At 32.2% G+C, this 21,583-nt stretch overlaps 2 protein-coding genes across 2 annotated transcripts; one reads left to right on the forward strand and one right to left on the reverse strand.

Moving 5' to 3' along the window:
* Window positions 1–6,512: 6,512 nt before the first annotated feature.
* LOC100259452 (protein ASPARTIC PROTEASE IN GUARD CELL 1) lies at window positions 6,513–8,611 on the forward strand. The gene has a single exon (XM_002281937.5). The coding sequence runs from the start codon at window positions 6,833–6,835 to the stop codon at window positions 8,306–8,308; it is 1,476 nt and encodes a 491-aa protein (XP_002281973.1). The 5' UTR covers window positions 6,513–6,832; the 3' UTR covers window positions 8,309–8,611.
* Window positions 8,612–10,692: 2,081 nt separating this feature from the next.
* Window positions 10,693–17,035, reverse strand: LOC100254337 (uncharacterized). The gene is made up of 7 exons (XM_002281975.4): window positions 16,724–17,035; window positions 16,165–16,643; window positions 12,709–12,892; window positions 12,362–12,586; window positions 12,122–12,238; window positions 11,413–11,646; window positions 10,693–10,998 (listed from the first exon to the last, which is right to left on the reverse strand). The coding sequence occupies exons 1-7, from the start codon at window positions 16,781–16,783 to the stop codon at window positions 10,783–10,785; spliced, it is 1,515 nt and encodes a 504-aa protein (XP_002282011.1). The 5' UTR covers window positions 16,784–17,035; the 3' UTR covers window positions 10,693–10,782.
* Window positions 17,036–21,583: the final 4,548 nt, after the last annotated feature.

Raw genomic sequence — 21,583 nt, forward strand, 5'->3', positions numbered from 1 at the left:
TTCCTAAGATACATTTGTTAAAACTCGGGTTTTAATGAAATCGAAGTTTTAAATGATATACCAAGTTTTCTAAGTTGCATGAAACGGTATGAAAATCCTAAGTGCACTCATGCATTCATCTTACATTTGTTTCCTATGATCACAAATCTTCCAAAAGTCTCAATCTTGTATCCATTTGGTCCTTTGATGAATTTTCGAGTTTATGTCTAATATTCTTAACCATTAAACCAATTAGTCATTTAACCATGGTTTGTTATCATCAAAACCTGATTAGGAGAACCCTTGGGCTAACATATATATATAATATAATTTTATAACTACTTAAGCATGACAAATTATTCAAATTTTAAATAAAAATGATAATTGAATATTTGTACATTCTGGTTATATGATTTTTTATGGTTAATTTTTTATTTATTGAGTATATATATATATATATATATATATACTTTTAGTCTTATTATTTAGTTACAAAAAAACTCTCAAAATTTATTTTTTAAAATAAAAAAATTATTTTTAAAATTATATGGAAGGATATTACTATGAATTTTTTTTTTTTCATTTCCATTCCTATTATTATCAAACATTGGAATGGAAAAAAATAATTATTCAAATCTTGCATTCCTAAGTTTATCCAAATGCTAGAAATGGAATCATCAAATTCATTTCAATCCACTAAGAAATAGGAATAGAAAAAAAAATATGCATTTCCATTCCCTATTCCGACGTACCAAATACCCTCTAAGTGTGACTCCTTATTTGGAAAAGACAGTCTGTGGAAAACCAAAGTCAAGTTCGAGAGTCAAGTTACCAATTAGGAAGGTACGACGAAAGACTGAAGCACCCTTTTAAGTCCCTAAAAACGGGTCTCATCTAAATAAGGTGAGACAAACATAACAATTAATTAGGAGATCAATGAATACCAAAATGATCACAAATCAAAAGCAAGTCATGATAACGAATAAATAAACAAAGTGAGTGAGAACATACCTTAACAGCAGGTAATAAATCTTTATCATGAATTAAAGTTAGTGCACAATGATAGATGTAAAATATCTCACACAAAATTAATCAAAATCAAACAATATCAATAATGCAATTCATTTGAATTATTTTTGAAAGAAATGTTATGAATGTTGGGCCTCCACCAAAGCCTAATTGATTTTGTATGAATTAATTCCACAAATTCCATTGTTTTAGAATTATGAAAATCATATTCATACTTATTTAAAATTAAGAGAAACAAAAGATTATTTGAAAATCAAAGAAAATTTGTGAAAGTGCATACCAGAAGGAAAATGTAGCAAGTTTATTAAAAACGAGATTTTTTTTTACCTAAAACCTTAATAAATGATGAAAAATTGTAGAATTAAAAATATTTGAAAACTGAAGTGAAATTAAAATTATTTGAAAGAAAACTAGAGTTTTGAAAATTGAAATCTTAAAATTAAATTTAAAAATTGGAATTTAAAAAAATATATTTGAAAATGGGAGTTTTGAAAATTAAAGTTGAAAATTGGAATTTTGAAAAATTATTTGAAGATGGAAATTTTGAAAATTGGAATCTTGGAGAATTATTTGAGAATGATATTTCTTAAAAATTAAGTTTGAAATTTGAAATTTTGGAAAATTATTTGAACATGAAAATTTTGAAAATTGGAATTTTGGAAAATTATTTGAAAATGAAAATTTTGAAAATTGGAATTTTGGAGAATTATTGGAGAATTGGATTTCTTAAGAATTAAATTTGAAAATTAAGATTTTGGAAAATTATTTGAAAATGAAAATTTTGAAAATTAGAATATTGGAAGATTATTTGAGAATGAGATTTCTTAAGAATTAAATTTGAAAATTGGAATATTGGAAAATTATTTAAAATTTGGAATTTTGGAGAATTAAATTTAGAAATTGAAGTTTTGAAAATTGAAGTTTTGAATTTTAAATCTGGAAAATAAAGTTTTAAAAATTGGAATTTTGAAAATTAAATTTAGAAATTGAAGTTTTGAAAATTATTTGACAATTGAAGTTTTGAAGATTAAATTTGGAAATTGAAGTTTTGAAAATTATTTGAATATTGAAGTTTTGAAAATTAAATCTGGAAATTGAAGTTTTGAAAATAGGAATTTTAAAAATTAAATTATGAAATTGAAGTTTTAAAAATTATCTGAAAATTGGAGTTTTAAAAAATTATTTGAAGATTGAAGTTTTGAAAATTAAGTATGGAAATTGAAGTTTTGAAAATTAGAATTTTGAAAATTAAATTTAGAAATTAAAGTTTTGAAAATTAAATTTGAAAATTGAAAAAAAAATGAAAATAGAATTTTTAAAAATTAAATTTGAAAATTAGAATTTTGAAAAGTTATTCGAGAAAAAAAAGAAGTTTTGTAAATTAAAATTTTAAAAAAAATTGAAAATGAAATTTTTAAAAATTAAATTTTGACACGAAAAGATGAAGAATTAAGAAAACGACATATGGTCGTTGGGTGGTGCACTAGAAGGATGGCCATGCAAAAGTGGGGCCCGGGGTGCAAGGTGGCTGCTTAGTGGCTGTGTGGGCTATGAATGTTGGAATTTGCAAAATTCCAAGTTTTCTCTTTTAACTTCTAATTCCCATTTTTTCCAAGACAAAAAAAAAAGACACCACATATCATCTAAATGGTCTTGCCACCTCATCACCGACAAAGTCATCACTCAACACAAAACAACATTGGCCCCACCGTATTTCACCTCATCATTCTCCAAAAACATTAGTATTTCTTTGAAAAACACCACTTCACAGGGGAAAAACCAAGCCTCCACTCAAACGAAGCCCAAACTCCTTCTCCTCTTTGTTCAACAAAGCCACGAAGATCGGCAGGTTCAGGAGCCAAGTCGGAATCAAGAATCACCAGTTGCCCGCGCCTACATAGACGGCCAGGAACCGGATCAACCCTGAGGTGCAGTCGGAGAAGGAGTGTATGGACCGTGATCTAAGACTCACACTCATGGTCTTCCATTGCTGCAAAAGCATACTAGCAACATATTTTCATGTGATATTATTATTTTCTATAAAGACCATTGGTTGATTTTCAAGGTAGAAAGTGTAGCAACAGCTATCAAGATGTTAGATTGCACCAACCATTGAGGTATTTGAGGCTCGAGATATATAGTTAGATGTCCCTCGAAAATGTATCCTCTATTAGCCCTATTTTTGTTGTTTCCAAAGCTTCATATGGATTCTCTACATGGTTCAACTACTGCCTAGCACCAGCAATGCAACTCTTCAAGTTCTCCTTCTCAGAAAAATCAGTCACCATGGATTCAGCCTGTTCAAAAAGCCTTAGCCCAGCAAGCCAGAACCCGAGAGCAGTGTATCTAGTCCTCAAAATAGTAGCAACCTAGTATACAATTGTAAAAACCCCTCACTCAAGCACCGATATGCCTGGCTCTTAGCTCCTAGTACCGTCTCTCTACACTCTTATTTTTCTCAAAAAATCGCTTTTCTTATAGCTTCTTCCATCATCTCTGCTCCCTTTAGACACTCTTTACAACTCTTTTTTTTTTTTCCTCAAAAAATCACTTTTCTCATAGCTTCTTCCATCCTCTCTGCTCCCTCTAGACACTCTCTATAGCTAGCTTCCTTTTCCGCTCCACGGTACTCCTCTGTTTTCTTTGCTTACCTGCTTCCACCTGTTCCCCCCGTTCCTTTGTTCAGAGATGTCTCTCTCTCAACCACCACCATGGCAAGGTGGTGATATCTTTTTTCCACATGTCCCATGCAGCCCTTAACCTTAGGAAACTATCCCCCACTCCTGGAAATGAAATGCTCAACTCACCCTAAGAGACCAAGCTTTCCTGGTCCAAAGAAAAGATCCCTTGGTCCACGAGAGGGGTCTACAACGTCATAATATTTGAAACACTGATAGTAAGATAGGAATTATTCATGATAAGATTGTTAAACAACTTATACCTAAATATTTTGACATGAGATAATATTGATTGTATTTTATTTTATTTTTTTATATTTGTTGTAGGAACTTATTTCATTTGTTATATCTAATTTTTATTTATTGGTGAAATTTAATTATTATTTATTCATGTTGATTTAGAAAGTGATATAGTTTATAATATATAATCTATTTTCTATTATTATTTATTAAAATTAAATCATAAAATATGAATATGTGAATTTTAAGTGTGGATGAAATTTTTATTAATAAAAGCATTAATAAGCTACAATTATCATACCTCATTATATACATTATAGTTATTTGTTCTATCACTAATAGTTTTTATTAATACAAAGAGAGATAAATTAATTAAATGTCATTAAGTTTGTAAATAATTGCATAGTAATAATTATAAATTTAAAATAAAATGGATAAGGTCAAATTATACATATCATTTTTTGTTCTCTACTTCTACCAAACCCTTTGTTGACGTACTATTTTGTGATATTCATATGGATCAATTATAATGTGCCACATGTCTAATATATGTCATGTGAGCTCCGTCATGATATGATCAATTACAAAATATCACGTGTCTTACCGTGTAGTGTCTTTAAAAAGTTATTTCTATTATGGATGAGTTTATACATAAGTTGTTTGCCATGTGTCCCTTTTTGGTTGGTCAATTGGTAATAGAAAAAACTGATGTTAATGATGATTTTTTCATGTTGTTGAGAACACGAGAGTTGTGTTCTTGTGGATATGAGTTTCCATTTGTGAGACGAGCTTTGTATTGCTTATTTAAAGGAGTCTAAATTCATCCTCGTCACGTAGTACGTAGTACATGTTTAAGACCATCATCTACTAACATGACATGTAATGCATATTGCCATTGAAGTCCAATACATGGATGGACCAATGAATTGGACAATTAAATCTTGAGGATTCCAAATCTAATCATGTAATATCACCTATAAATGAAAGTAACCTCTTTCAATGTTGGAGGATTAAAAAAGACTTCACAAGATGTCCTTATAAGTTTGAAAAAAGCGCATGAAATACCACACAAGTACTCCTCATCATCCTTAAAGGTCAACAAAGTTGATGAAGTATAAGTTATGCTAAAGTTTTTTATTCCAATAAAATACTCACATCATCAGGGTTCAAAGTATTGGTTGAGTCGTATCTACCTCGACATTGGCCATGATGAATTCAATACCATGTATGACGAGTCCGATTATGAAATTCTTAATTTCAAACCATCAATCTTGTCCATCATAAGGATTAAAGAAGAAGAAAAAATATTTCAGTTTAACCCAATCATGACTTCCTTCAAAATCTATAAGATGAGAGATCAAATGAATGATGGCTCACTTACCTCACCACAATCAACAGACTCTAGAAGGTTGCCCGTAAATGGTGACTTATAGACCCTAATGCCAATTTGAGTGGACTCAACATCAGATTCCTTCTCCGACCCTCAATTATGACTGGGATTTGAGAGAGAGTTTTGGATTTGCAAATTGCAAGTTGGATCGTTGTTAGGACAAGGATAATCATATTTGGTAAAGTAAAATTGTAATTTTATAACTTATATACAACATCAAATTTAGTATTTGATAATTTACAATTTATAAATTATAAAGTAAAATTATAATTTCATAATTTATATGTAACATCAAATTTAATATTTGGTAAAATAATATTTGATAATTTATATGTAGTATCAAATTTAATAAATAATAATATGAATCGTATAAAATGCATTTATATGTTGATCAGGTTCATATGACATATATTTATACGATAAAAAGATTATATTTATATTTGAATCATTTTAAATTTATTAATATCTTATAAATATTTTATCTTATAATAATGCAAAAAAATATTATCATAAAACTTTACAATTTTTTTAATACAAATAATTTTGTTGGCTTCTTTTTTATTATTTTACTTAGTTTAGTAGGATGTTTGAAATTTGTGCATTCAGATGGCTCACTTACTGAGCCCAAATAGCACTGCAGTGTGGCCGTGGTCCCCCCTGGGCCCAAATCCAACTCCCCTCTTTATTGTTTTACTTCTCCATGTGGCAAGAGGCACCAACCCGGAATTCATAGAGGAAAAAGAATATTCTTCCATTTGTCCGAAATCCGAGTGATAAACATCCATCAACTTCCGTATAAATAATGTATAAACTTACATAAACATCACACAAATAAAATAATTCCAAGACAAATCATAACCATTATGATTGAAAAATGTCTTTCAACACTATATTTTTCATAAGTTATCTTTTCAACCTAAATAAAGTTAGAAAGAGAGAGAGAGAGAGGGTTTGCTACCCATGGAGTGGACCTAAAAGTGAGAAGTGTGACTTGAAAGATCATGAGTTGGGTTGGACGGTGATGATGAGGAGTTGAAGAGTTGAGGGAGGACTTTTTGACCAGGCCCAAAAGAAACTGGGAAAAAGCTGGAGATTTGACCCATGTAAGCGTGGCCCAATCAACAATTAATCTAAACTAATAGTCTAATATAATGATGCGGTACCAACATTCATGGTAATTGGGCAGAAAAAAGAGGAGCAAGTAGAGAAGAAACATGCAGATGGAATGTAATGGAGAGAGGGGGGTTTGAATAAATTATTTACTCTGTGGGGGAGACTGGAGAGAGGCTGTAAGCTTAATAAAATGTTGATGAGACCCACCACACTCCGGTTGTTTCCTTCATTCAAAGCTCCTTTTCTCCCCTACTGCTCTTGTTTTCTCCCAACAAGCCTGACGTGAATCACTCTAAATGCCGCTACCTCTTCACCACCCCCCACCTTCTTCAATAAAACCCCATTCATTCCCAAGCGTTTCTGAAGTGTCACTTCTCTCGCTCTCTTTCTCTCTCTGACTACAATGGCGGAAAAGGGGTTTCTTCTTTGCGTTTTGTTTGCTTTCTTCTGCACTTGGGGTGTCTCTCTTGTTAACGCTCGCCGCTTAAGCTTACCCAGAACTACGGTCCTCGACGTCTCTGGTTCCATTCGGGAAAGCTTGAATGTTCTCTCTTTGAACCCTCAATATGAGCAAATGGAGTTTCAGCACCAAGAACGGAGTTTTCCGTCTTCCTCTTCTTCTTCGTCACTGACTCTGTCTCTACATTCGCGAACTTCTATTCACAAATCTTCGCACAAAGACTACAAGTCTCTGGTTTTAGCCCGACTCGAGCGAGACTCAGACCGAGTCAGATCTCTGGCGACCAGAATGGATCTGGCCATTGCGGGCATTACCAAGTCGGATCTCAAACCAGTTGAGAAAGAGCTGGAAGCTGAAGCTCTTGAGACTCCGCTTGTCTCCGGAGCGAGTCAGGGAAGTGGTGAGTACTTCTCACGAGTCGGAATCGGTAGCCCACCCAAACATGTCTACATGGTTGTCGACACCGGCAGTGACGTCAACTGGGTACAATGCGCACCCTGCGCCGACTGCTACCAGCAAGCCGACCCCATATTCGAGCCGTCTTTTTCCTCCTCCTACGCGCCCCTCACTTGCGAAACCCATCAGTGCAAGTCGCTCGACGTCTCCGAGTGCCGGAACGACTCGTGCCTCTACGAGGTCTCCTACGGCGATGGATCGTACACCGTTGGAGACTTCGCCACTGAGACGATTACTCTGGACGGTTCCGCTTCACTGAACAATGTCGCCATCGGCTGTGGCCACGACAACGAAGGCTTGTTCGTAGGCGCCGCCGGGTTACTCGGACTCGGCGGCGGCTCGCTGTCGTTCCCTTCTCAAATCAACGCTTCTTCGTTCTCCTACTGCCTCGTGAACCGTGACACAGACTCAGCCTCGACCCTCGAGTTCAACTCACCGATCCCTTCTCACTCAGTTACTGCTCCCTTACTCAGGAACAACCAGCTCGACACATTCTATTACTTAGGAATGACGGGAATCGGTGTCGGCGGGCAGATGCTGTCGATTCCTCGATCATCTTTCGAGGTGGACGAAAGCGGAAATGGAGGAATCATAGTCGACTCGGGGACAGCCGTGACTCGGTTACAGAGCGACGTGTACAACTCGCTCCGCGACTCGTTCGTCAGAGGCACCCAACACTTACCGTCTACTAGCGGTGTGGCGTTGTTCGACACTTGTTACGATCTATCATCGAGGTCTAGCGTGGAGGTCCCAACGGTGTCGTTTCACTTTCCGGATGGTAAATATTTAGCATTACCGGCTAAAAATTACCTAATACCGGTTGACTCAGCGGGAACCTTTTGCTTCGCATTTGCTCCCACCACCTCAGCGTTGTCAATAATTGGGAATGTGCAGCAGCAGGGGACACGTGTCAGTTACGATCTCAGCAACTCGCTCGTTGGATTCTCCCCCAACGGGTGCTAGGAATCAGGCCATTTAGTATTCCGATTCTACCCCCGGGGGCTTTATTTTTATTTTTGCCTTTTGTCTTTTTTGGAGTAATGAGTGGATGGGAAGGTAGGTTGGTGTGGGCCCCACACAATAAGTGTGCAAGGGAATGGTGGAGGCGGGCTCACCGGCTCAGCTGGATTGGTGGAGTCATTATGGCATGTGTACAGGAGATTCAAAGGGTAGGGTTTGGCCGGACGGTGAAGGGTTTAAATGTGACCGTTACGGTCTATTTGTGCGTGTGCTAATTTTATTAAGTTAGAATTCTAATGCTTTTTACATGGGGGCATAATGATTAGGGGTTTGGTTTTCAGCTTTCGAATCTTTGATAGAAGAGCCATCTACTGTGAATCCTCCTCTTTTTGGGGGATTGCTTTTTGGGAAGGGGGAGCATTGGTGTTGGGATGGCAGCTGTTGCCTGCCCTTTTATGGCATGTGTGCTACAGCCCCAACCCCACCATCACCACTCACCCAGCCAGCACTACCCAAGAGGTTTTTTCTTTTTTCTTTAAATAGCTTCATTCAAGTGCTTCTCCAAATTAATTTAATATTTAGCTTTAGTATTTTTAGTTTCTTAAAGGTTTGATGATGCCATTTTAATTTGGATGATTAGCAGTCAGTAGGAAGATAAGTATGGATGTCTGTATCCAAAAGTTATGATATGTATCAATGAATGGCTGATCAAATTAAGATAGACGAAGACATGGTATCTATACGTCATTGAGGAGAGATGATGAGCAAAATTCTTCAGATTACTTGTACAACTAATTAAATTAGGTGTTAAATTAAAATAAAAAGTAATAATTTTTAAAAGATGATATTTGATATTAATATTATAAAAAATATTTTATTTAACATAAAATCACTCTACATAAGGTGAGTGATATAATTTTTTAAAAAAAAATTTACCAACTTATTTTTTAATAATAATTATAAATTCTTTTAATAAAATCAGATAAGCTTATACACAATCAAATTGATGATTAAAGAAGATGGGACATTTCTCGTTCCCCACCTCAGATAGCCAAAATCTTCTTTCGTATATGATATATCTTTTCTATCATTCGAAGTATTTTTAGACATCAAAAATAAAAATATCAATAATCATGGATATATTGATGTTTCGATTTTATGAATATATCAGATATATTAACGGATATTAAAAAAAAATATTAATAAGCTTAAAATTGATCAAAATTTATAAAATATTAGAAAAAAATTCATAAAAATATATTTAGAAATATAATAGATATTTTTAATTTTTTTTATTAAAGAATTTGATATATATATAATATAATTTATCATATTTAATAATAATATTATATACATCAATAAAAATATGAATTTTATAAGTATATATTTATTATTAAATTACATCAAATATTATGACACTTAATTATAATATATCTAATTTTAAAATATATATTAATATTATAATCATGATTTATTTAATTCAATTATGTTAAATAATATAAAATAAATTGTAATATATATACAATTTTTTAATATTTAATTAATCTATTAATGATATTAAAAACACTATGAAAAAAATTATTATGATAATTTTTATATTTTTGGTAATCAATTAAAATAAATTTTTGTATTTAATTATAAAATAATTATAATTAATTTTTTCTCTAAAATATTCTTTTAATATTTTACAACATTGAATATATATCTTTTTGTCTTATATTGAGCAAGGGACAAACTTGCTCTGGTGGTAAGGTAGCGTGCACCCAAACCTTTTGTGTGGGGTTATTTTAAGAGCACTGTAGTAGATACTGTAGAGAAGGGCACTGTAGTGCATTTTTGACCGACTGTAGCAGACTTGACCGAGTTGACCCGCATTGACCATTATATCGAAAAAAAATGGGCGAAATTTTTTACCTGAATGTTATTTCTCCACCAAATATGTTTTCATAATCTCTTGTACACGATATATCGTGAATATATCTAAATATTTTCTTTACATTTGTAATATTTTTTTAAAAATAATTTACAATGTGATTTTTAAGAAAACATTACTAGAAAAAATATTTTCACTGAATGTATTTCAAATAGAAATACCATGGAATACACACTTAATAAATGTTATTTGGATTGATTTGCAACTGGAGCAATTTTGGTAAGTTAGTAATATTTCTTATGTAAATAAATTTTTGAAGAAGAGGTAATTCTATGTTTTTTGCCAATAAAAATCACTATATAGTATACAATTTCTACATAATTAATATTTCTCTTAAATTTAATTTATGGTTTTCGCTGCAGATTCCTGTGCCAATAATGGACAATACTTTATATAATATGCCAAAAGGGGAAAGAACAAAAATCATAACAATGGTGAAGAGTTCAAACAAAACTGGAACGGACAAACGCTCTTCTTCATATATTTTGGATGAATAGATTAAGATTGAAAACATTATGCGTTTTCTAAACAAGAGTATAATTATTCACACAGGAATTGATTCTTGGATGTGGCCGTCGAGCTGATTTTGAGATAATACTTCCCTGACCCGGGCGCTCCTATACTGGAGACGCTGGTGCAGCGTCTCTGACATCTGGTTGAAGAACTCAGCATCCCATCTATGGATCAATAAGGGGTCTTCTGCATAGCAAATGTATATGGATGTAACAGCACTTTCCACCACAACCATTGCCAGTCCCACCTACAATTGTACATTCCATCCCATCCCATAATAAGCATCAAATAAACTTCATAAGACCCCAACAAAATAATGAGGTTATATATAGTCATCTCCCAAGAGTTGCGGTAGTATTGCTAGCATAAAGATGACTTTTTGATTGGGCATATGCTCCAGTTCAATTAATGGAACAGCAAATAAAGTAACACAAATTGTATTCTTAAATTTGGAATCAAATGCCTTAAATTACGCTGTTTTTTAAGGGTCTCAGGCAAATTCATATTTTAATCCTGAAACCTACTTTTAAATGAATGAGGTCCTTAGGAGGGGGAGAGGGATGTATCCAAGAATTCCCGCAAGATTTAGTGAATAAGAATCATAAATAAGTTATGGAACTACTACTGCAGAATAAAAAATAGTTCAACAAGGCAAACTTACCAAGATCATTCCCATCAACATAGCAGTAGATCCCACCATAATCACTCTGTCGCTATTCCTAAACCATGTCCAGACTCCTGAGCAAGTTCCTGTAATAAGCCCACCCAGAACGGTGCCCATCAGTAGCACAGCACCTGAACAATCATAGGCTATGAGTGCTTCAACACCAGTTGATTGGAATAATTCCCAAGCATCCCTCGCTGAGTGATTAAAGCTTTTTCCATAAACAGCTATCTGAAGGGAACAGTTGTCGCAAGACATGCTACAGTTAAATAAAGTACTCAAGACAAACGTCAAAGCTAGAAACAACTGTTAAAATTTCAAGCGGTAGCTTATTTATCAAAAGAGCAAATTGAACAGATCATCATCCTTTCTAACAGAAAGAGAATAATGTTAAGCTCTCTCTGCAACTTTGAGCCCAGAAGGCATAAGGTTGATGTAACTCTTATGCCAACAAATGAAGAAGTGCTATAAGAAGATAACATGGAAAAAAGGCCAGATCTTAGACATTTTAAGAGAGTGAAAGATGATTGAATCTCAATGAATTAAGTAGTTGACATACAAATGTTAAGGCTGATTAATTGGAAAGACAAGAAAGGGAATGAATCATCCATCACAAATTGAATGTCACTACAATCTATAAAACAGTTACTGTGCTTAAAAAAATGATACAAGCAAGAGACTGCAGAAAGCAAAGGAAAAGAGATACCTGAACATAGGCATACTTGTTGAAAAACCGGACAAGGGTCTCCACAAGATGGAACAGGAAATCAACACAACAAAGCAAACACTCATTGTTGCCAATCTTAGACCGGAATCCCCTAATCTGAAAGATAATATTTGATAAATAAACCTTACCATATAATCAAGTCCATATTACAAACATCAATCAAATGTGAGATAAAATCAGTGGGCCGATTAATAGAAAAACAAGCACTGGCATGTGTACCTCCCATCGCAATGCCCTTATTGCAGCTGTAAACAATGATCCATAGCAGATGCTGCCAAAAGATGTTGTCACAGCATATCGTAGAGACTTCATCAATGAATTGGGAGGCATTGGTGCAGCCTCTGGACCACCATGGATGAGAACAAGAAACACTATTCCAGACACAATAACATGTACAGTATTACAAAGGACTGCACCTGTCCAAAATAAGCTCACCGAGAACACCTGCATGTGCAAACAATAGCATTTATTAATGTTATCAACTAAGGAAAGTTCTGCCGGAACCTTCCTGCTCTTCTTGGCCCAATAACAACAGAAGGAATGAAGAGCAAAACTTGCCAGCTCACCACAAGAAGCCACCAGCGTCCACTATCACCTATACTTGAAGCCACAACACCTGATGCTCCAAAAGACCATATTGCCATCCATAAAAGCATGACCAGCATGAATGCATATGCCACTCTCATAACTTCTGGGAGATTCCATACCAACTTCACAGCTTTTTGGAGCACCAGCATGCTAAATGGAAGTCTATAGAAGAAGAGTACAAAGAGAAAATCAGAAGAGTGATTGTTCTCATTCCACTATCCTCAGAATGTGTGTCTATATGTTTGAGAGGGCAAGTAACACATAATCATGAACAAAAAAAATTAAGAAAACAGAAATGCATCCAGTTCTAGTTGTATTGCAAAATAACCATAGAACCATTCACCAGCAACCAGCATGCATGCCTGTGCAGATAAAATTAGTTAGAATCAGCAGTTCAGAATTCATTAGGCAAGGGCAGATGCAACTGGGGCCTGAGAGGGCAGGTCTCTCCCTTCCCCTGAACCTGAGAAAAATTATACCATGCCAAACTTTGTTACCACCAAGCTAAAGTTCCTCACAATGTATTTAAATGTTCCAAACTGATTTATTTTTGTTGTCATGATGCCCATCACCCATCCATGATAAATGTTGTCAATTATTTAACTTTTTCTTATTATTTGTGCATTTTTGTATATATATTTTAAAAATCTTTTATAACTTATAAGTTCTTTTAGAATTTTACAAACAAAGACTGTTTCTAAAATTTCCTGTCCTAGTTTTTTTAGTGAAATAATCATCTTTCAAAATTTTAATAGGATTTCTTGATGCAAAAAAATTACCAAAAACTAATTAGAAAATTTTTAATTTTTTTTAAAAAATTCTTTTGAATTTTCTAAAACATTTTAAAGCTTTTTCAGCAATTTTTAAATTATTGAAACTACTAAAATCTATATCTATAACTTTTCTTGTCAAAATGACTTTCATGAAAACGATTTTTAAAAATTTTCAGTCTGCATATAACTGTGTATAATTTGACAACTTTGATTTTTTCAATAAATAATATTTTATTAAAATGATTTAATTTTGTATATCATATTTTTGTACTTATAATTCAAAATTTGAAAGTTTGATTATAAATACATGAACAGAAGGATTATTTATAAATGCTTAATTTTTATAATTATCAGTAATGCAAGAAAAAAAAATTATTTCTACTATTTTAAAAAATTGGGCCAACCCATCCCCCTTCCCTCAAAAAATTTGACTCCACCACTGTTGGTAGGGTGTTTACCATGCAAGGCCACAAAATGGAAGGCAAAAATACATATTATACCCTTTTGTTCTATCTAGTATCATCTAGAAAACCATATGCCATCACATCTTCTCAATCTTGATCCATACTCTTTGTATCACTCTAAACTTAAAAGAAATTATTTCCCCTTCTGCTGACAATTCGTCTATGTTCCTTCATTCCATCTTTCTGTGTGCTGTGCTGGCACTCATCCTTCTGATTGTCCTTGGGCATTTCCATTTTCTTGAACAAGTTTCTCAATTGCCAACACTTTATAAAAAGTATAACTGGTCAACTTGATTGATGAAGCATCTCTAAAAATTTTTCCTCATCTTGATTGGTATTTTGGATCAGGCCACATTATTGAAAAGCCAGTCAACTTCAGCCATCGGTTTTATCTTTTAAGAACAGATTGATCCAATTTGCACAGAGGGCATAACTCAAATGGGTGGGTCAGCAGAGTACAGGATTCAAATTTCCTTATCTCCTTGTATATGTATAAAAAGATAAATCTATCTCAGATAAAGAAAATGATTCTTCACTCATCATTGTCCCACTATTGATATCTGGCATTAGAAAAGCCATACCTAATGTAATATATTAGTCCTACTCAACCTGAAGGTTTAATTCTAAAACATCTCTGCATAGCTGTGCATTATAATCACTTGAATCAAACTATATCACTAACAGATTGATCATGGGTCCTTACACCAAACATGCTATACTAGTTTATCCATAGATGGTGCAAAAAATAAATAAATAAGGCACAAAACTCATCCTTGACACAAGCTAATTCTATGGGAAGTTCCCTCTTCGTCTCCTCCAGCCCTTCTCATGTAAGATATACTTCCATCCTAAATCAAGTTGGTATATCTAATAGCTCCAACTTCCTTTTCTAAACCCACTGTTCTCTCTACGAAAGCAATCTTTTGTTTTTCCTTAGTCAATAAATACAGAATGAATAATAAAACTGATATCCTGAGCATGAATCATAACCAGCTTTATGTATTGCCTAACATTCTAAGCCTTGAAGTACCGACCCCTTTGAGAATTTTTCCTTTTCCTTCCGTTTCTTTTCTTTCTTTGTTTGTTTTTTTCTTTCAATGAGTAATAGAAATTTTAAACTAACATGCCAAAAAGGGGTTAACCCTGAACATAGGAAGTATGGAGCCACCCAACCAGGCAGGTTGGAAACCCTTTATGGTTGTTCCATCTAATTTACAGTTTTCCTATTTTTGAATGCTTCTAACTCTGTGAAAATTCTTATATCAAAGCCTCACTACAATTTTCAAGTTCTCCTATTCTTAAGTATCTTGCATTTGAAATTATGAAAAATGAAGACAAAACTAGTACAGATAAGAAATCACATTAGATAAGGAAAGAACACTAGAAGCATACAATCTCCCTGGCCCCTTCTCACCTAGATGAATTTTGAGATGCATCTAAAAGGGTATAAAGCGCTCATTACCAGTTGCAATTTTCAATTTTCAAGTTGCAGGTTGCGTGTAGGAAAGCTGTTGCTCAAATCCTTTGGCTTTGATGTTCCACCTATAAGTTTCAAGTTCTAATTTCAAAACATGAACTGATTAGATGTCTTATGATGACTAGGGATTGAACTAGTAACACCCAGAAGAAGATGCCACATCAGGATCAATAATCAATTACATAAAATAATAAAGTAACACAATTCAGAAATCTGATTAGTTTGCCCAATCCATACGCCATAAACTCTGTAAAAATTTGTTAAGAATCAGTTTAGTCCAGCAAAGCAAAGGAAGCAAAATAACCCTGAAAGTCAAAGGGCTGCAACATATTAGAGAAATTGCAATTAACTGAAAAACAGATTCTTATAATCTAATGGAAATTTAGAATTCAAGATCCTTAGAGGCATAGAACACTTCTATTTAAGGTGATTGTTTTATAGAGTTTGAAGGAGAGTGGGTTTTTGGATATGATTCAGAAACATGCAATTCTGACACTTGGATCACAATGATAACTACCATATGAACACCTTTTCTTCCCTAATTCCAAAAGTAAACTAAGAATAAACTATACACTACTATATTGAGATATTTCAGATTTTTATAGGAAATCTGAGATGCAACAGAGATCCATCAAAAACTATACAAAGTCAATGGTCATATTGCTATTTCTATAGAACATGATCCCAATTGAATTATGCAAGAGAAGTGGGTATCATTACCTATCCATAACCGATATGACATACAAGAATTGCAGAGCAGCGCCAATAGCAAAAGCAACCCCCCAGAAAAACTGTTCACCCCAGAAACACAGGACGCTAATAACCGCAAGATAAGTGGTCAAAATGTGGACAGAAACCTTCATCATTTGATTGGCACGAGAACCGAGCAGCAATAACCATGCCCATCCAAGAAACGTCCCAACTCCGCCAGCAACAGCATAGAGCGGCCAATAATTCTCCGTCAAGCCCTTACTATTCTCAGAAAGTCTGGTGGTGAACCTATCAATTTTAAGCCTATCCGTTTTCCTAAACCTATTGAGTCCAAGAACCGCCAGAATCAACCCCAAACCGATCAAATGCACAATAAATACAGTCAACCAGAACACATCCCTCCAATGCCTCAACGGCTCGGTAGTCACTGTATGACTGCGACCGAGACCGTGACTACCATCGCCGCTTCTTCGACTTCTCCCTACATTCTAAACAACCAAACCGAAAAAAACTCATTAGAAAACGCAGATTGATCATATGGCTTCGGAGTTTAGAGGGCATGAATTACCTGATCTGCGGAAGCGATCGACGCCGAATCATCTGAGGAAGGGCTCAGAGAGTCGCTCATGGCGCGATTGAGTCGATCGGCTCTGTGAAGAGAGAGGTCAGTCGAAGATTCTAGGGTTTTTTCACTAGAACATGTAGAATTCCGATATGGAGCGGAAACTGAAACTCAACGGCTAAGCGATAGACGGCCATTGTATTGGACTTTTACGAAGAAGACTCAATATATATTTCAAAAAAAAAATGAAAATGAATAAAAAAAAACAAGTTCGGATTAGGGGGTATTATCGGGATAGTTGTACATGTTCTTTACTCAGAAATTTTAGTCGTAATCTCGTGATTTGCGTTAACTGCATGGGCATGACTCGGATTAGCCGAGATGGGCCGTGGGCTACATTACTATAATTTATGCTGTTCTGGGCCTCGGCCCATTACTCCCTTATTTTTCGTTGGAGGAAAGGTGGGCATTTCTTTTTCTGAAAGACTATTAAAGCTTTTATCAGGAAAAAATCAACATTCTTGCATTTTTCTAAGTCTACTTTATTGGTCAACACTCCAACTCAATTTATATTTTGAAACCTCCGAGGTGAATGCTTGCAATGCCAAATACATGGAAATCTTGTGGCTCAAGTTATTTACGGCATTAATTATCAAAAATAAAAGAATTAGAGAGTGAGAGAGGGAGAGATAAAGCGTTAAAGAAGACCAATGATCATGGAGAAAAAAAGAAATTCATAATTTGCTTTAAGAATTTTTTTAATACTTTCCTGATTTTGACTTCAGATGGGCCAATCATTACTCCACATGGCATAAGAAAATAGTGGTTTCCGCGTGGAGGACGACTGATGAGTGAATGAGGCCATGAAAGACGACACCGCAGTGAGCCAAAAGCGCCGCCTGCCCGACCGACGACTCACCCCGACTATGAGTTTTTACTTTTTCCTCTCGACCGTGCGTAATAATCTTGACCATTTGGCTGCTATGAATTAAGAAAGAGGGCAAATAAAATAACAAGATTTGGAGATGTTATCTAGGATGGGTTCCATGTCAAAATCAAACCTAATCCACTTCTTTTTTTTTTGGGCACCTATTCTCGTGTTCCATACATGCACAAAAGCAAGGTTTGATGTTGTCACGTCACGGGGAAATCGTTTTGCTAGCTTTTTATGTAACCAAATCATGAGGGTTTTTTTTATCTTAGATTCTACTCTTCTCTTTTAGATTAATGCCATCGAGTCATTGACATTTTCCCGAGAAAATGCTTTTCCTTTTCGTGGTCCATTTCTAGTACTTTTGACTAAGGATTCCACGTCAATAACTTGAATCACACTGCTTCCTGCTTTGAATGTGTGATTATCACCGTATTTTTAATTTGATTGGGAGTTGCCTGAAATTTCAATGAAGCTGGATCTTGAAGGTTTCAAACTTTCCTTCATTGCTTGAAATATATGGTCCTACATAAAATAAAAAAAAACTTGGATGAAGGATAAATTAGTGTAGTGTGGGAACATCATTTTACAAACATATTTTTTTCTTACTTACGTAAGTATGAATTTTCTATTAATGAAAGCGACGTGTTTCAATTTTGTTTGTTTAGTATCGTGTTAAATATGAAGGTTGACAATAACTTTATGATTTTACGACCAATCTTGATCTAACCTTTATATTGAAATTCATATATATATATAAAACTTAGATAAGATATATTCTGATTTTGTCTCTTTTAATATAATTTTTTTTATGTATTCGGTGTATATTACATTATTAAATTGACAATAATTAAAAAAAACAATATTTATGTGTATACAATTAGAAGTATACATATATGCGTATATCGTTTTAAAATATAATACGATCAAATTTATTATTTTTCACTTAAAATGATTGAACTTCATTAGAAATCTTAAAAAGTGTCTCATTCATATGAAAACACTTCAAATTTTTCTCAATTCCTGCTTAATATGTCAAAATTGCATTTAAAAATTTTTTGGTTTGTAATCGAAAAATATTGTGCATTTCTTTCATGTATAGTTTTCAACATAATACCTATTTCTACTAATATGTTTAAAATTTAACCTATTTTTCTCGAATTTTCTAAAATATAAAGCATCATTTTCATGGAATAGAGTTCCATTTAATAACATAATTTTTTTTTTTTTTTGGTTTCCAATCAAGTTTGTAGTACCCGATATGGTATTTATATTAATTGTTGCTAATATCAATAGATGTACATCTTTCTCGTTCATTTTAAAATCTTGTAACATAAATGTTTTATAAATAATACGTGTTATTTATCGTATCATAGTTTCACTTGTATTGATTAATGTTACTCTATATATCATCATTACATTTGTTATTGTTTTATGTTTAAAACCCAAATTATTTGACACGTATCATTGATTTTATAAGATAGAAAAAACATGTTGTCTTTAATCATTCACAAAATATGTTTCAACATTATCTTTTCAAGGCCACATTAATCTTGTTATCATAAATATATGTTAGATGCATAGTATCAACACCTTATGTTTTACAAAGAACAACTTCAAAGCCTCTTTTCAATTGACAAAAAGATAATGCTTGGTCTCCTCGACCTTTGCCACATTCTTCAACCAAAAGTGGTAAGCCAAGTTGCTTTTGCCATAGTCTTCAACCAAAAGTAGTAAACCAAAATGCTTTGAAACCCAATTGACAGTCTCTAGCGTCCAAGAAAAGGAGTGCATGCTTTAGTCTCCATCAAAACTGAGGTCCTTCGGCAAAAGAAGGGATGGCCTTTAGGCCATATTTTGAATGAAGAGTGAGAATCAACATTTTATTTTTCTTTTCATTTATTCTTATATCCGGATAATTCCAGTGATAATAAAAATTAAGTGAAAAATTAAAATAATGGAAATGAAATCTTATTTATAAGTGAGATTTTAATTTAAGATATTAAAAATATTTTTTTAAATAAAAAAATAAAAATTTTATTAGGATAAGTTGCTTTCATTTTTTTCATTTGATTTTGTAAAAAAAAAAAAATCATAAATTCAATTTATATAATACAAATTAAATTTAATTCAAGTCTTATTAAAAAATATTTTTTATTTACAAATAAATTAAAAAATAAATACTTTTTAATAAAATATAAATAGTAATATATTTTTTAATAAATATTATAAAGTTTTGGATATTAACATCCTCATACAAGCATAATTGATATGTTTCAGTAAAAATTAATAATTGGTGATACTTTTTTTTTTAAATGAATTTAAAAATATATAAAATTTAATTTTGTTAAGGCATAAACGAGTCAAATTTTTTATTACATGTGGTGTATTTAGTACTTAATTACACAACTATAAATTTTTTAATTTAATTTATAATTAATTAATTGATTTTTTAAATTTAAAATTGTTCTTAAAAATTAGAAGTTTATTCAAGGATTTAAAGTATAAATTATGTTTATTATTTTTATAATATATATATTTCAAATTATTTTTAAAAATTATTAAACTCATTAACAAATTCAATACAATGTTTTCACTTGATTTAAAATTCATTTCTTTTGTAAAAAAAAAATGAAAAATAGTTCTCTTTGTTTTTAAAAATTATTTATAGAGAATAACAAGTAAACACTATTATAAATTAAAAAAAAAAAATATTTATTTCAAGAAACAACATTGTTTTTAAATTATACAACCAAATAGGTTTTTATTATTTAGCAAAAAAAGTCTAAAAGATGTGTTTTTTTAAAATAAAAATAAAAAATATTTTAAATTATATGTACAAGTATTATTATCAATTTTTTTCCCATTTTCATTTTCATTATTGTTATTATCTAATATTAAAATGAAAATAAATAATCATTACTACTTTATATTCGTATATGAATTCAAACACAATAATAAGAATCACTAAATTAATTCATATTGAAGGAAAATTTATATATAAAATAGGATTTTCTTAACTTTTATATTGAGTATTATTTTAAGTACCTAGTTATTTGAATAAATTTACATATTAGGATTTGAGTTTTTCAAAATCATAAACTTTTTTAATAAATTTAGCGAAATTGGTATAAAAGTTTTTGTAAATTTTGGAAAAGAGTTTTTGACTTCTTCAAAATTAGTTAAACTCCAACTATGACCTAGAGTCTGTTTGGTATTGATTATAGGAAACACTTTTAATATTTATAATACTTGAAAAAATTTATCATTCAAATATTAAAAATACTATAAACGTTTTATAGAATCACTCTCAAACACATTTTTAATATAAGTAGTAAGATAATATAATGGGGTTTTTTCGGTACCAATCTTATAGAATGAGATTGAGATAAGTATAAATGAAATTTGAGTGTGGTTTGAGATTTTTTTTTTTAACTTGGGGCGGGTTTACCTATGATTTTGTCCTGATCTAATCTTATATAATATTAAATAAAATTTATTTTAATTGATTTTTTCAACTTTTTAAACATATATAAAATAAATTTTTTTATAAAATTGATAATATTTATTTATTTATAAGTTATATTTATGTTTAATATAATTTACAATTTTAAAATAATAAAATATTAAAAAAATTAAATATGATGGGTACGTATCCTATTTATTTATTTATTTTATTTATATTTTTGTTGATATAAAAATAGATATAAATAAATGATATGAATTACCGGTCAAAATCCCTAAATATAAGATATTGGTTTTGTCTTTTGACATAACACTAATCAAACTTATATATCTTTGAGAATACATATATTTATAAAGCTCTTTAACTCCCTTATTGACCATGGGTGGGTTTATTTACACCCGTCTAATGACTCAATAAGGATTCAATAACCATTGGATAATCAATTAAAAGTTTAAGCTTTTAAGATTTC

The sequence above is a fragment of the Vitis vinifera genome, chromosome 1 (genome assembly GCF_030704535.1).
Source record: "Vitis vinifera cultivar Pinot Noir 40024 chromosome 1, ASM3070453v1".
Lineage (NCBI taxonomy): Eukaryota > Viridiplantae > Streptophyta > Magnoliopsida > Vitales > Vitaceae > Vitis > Vitis vinifera.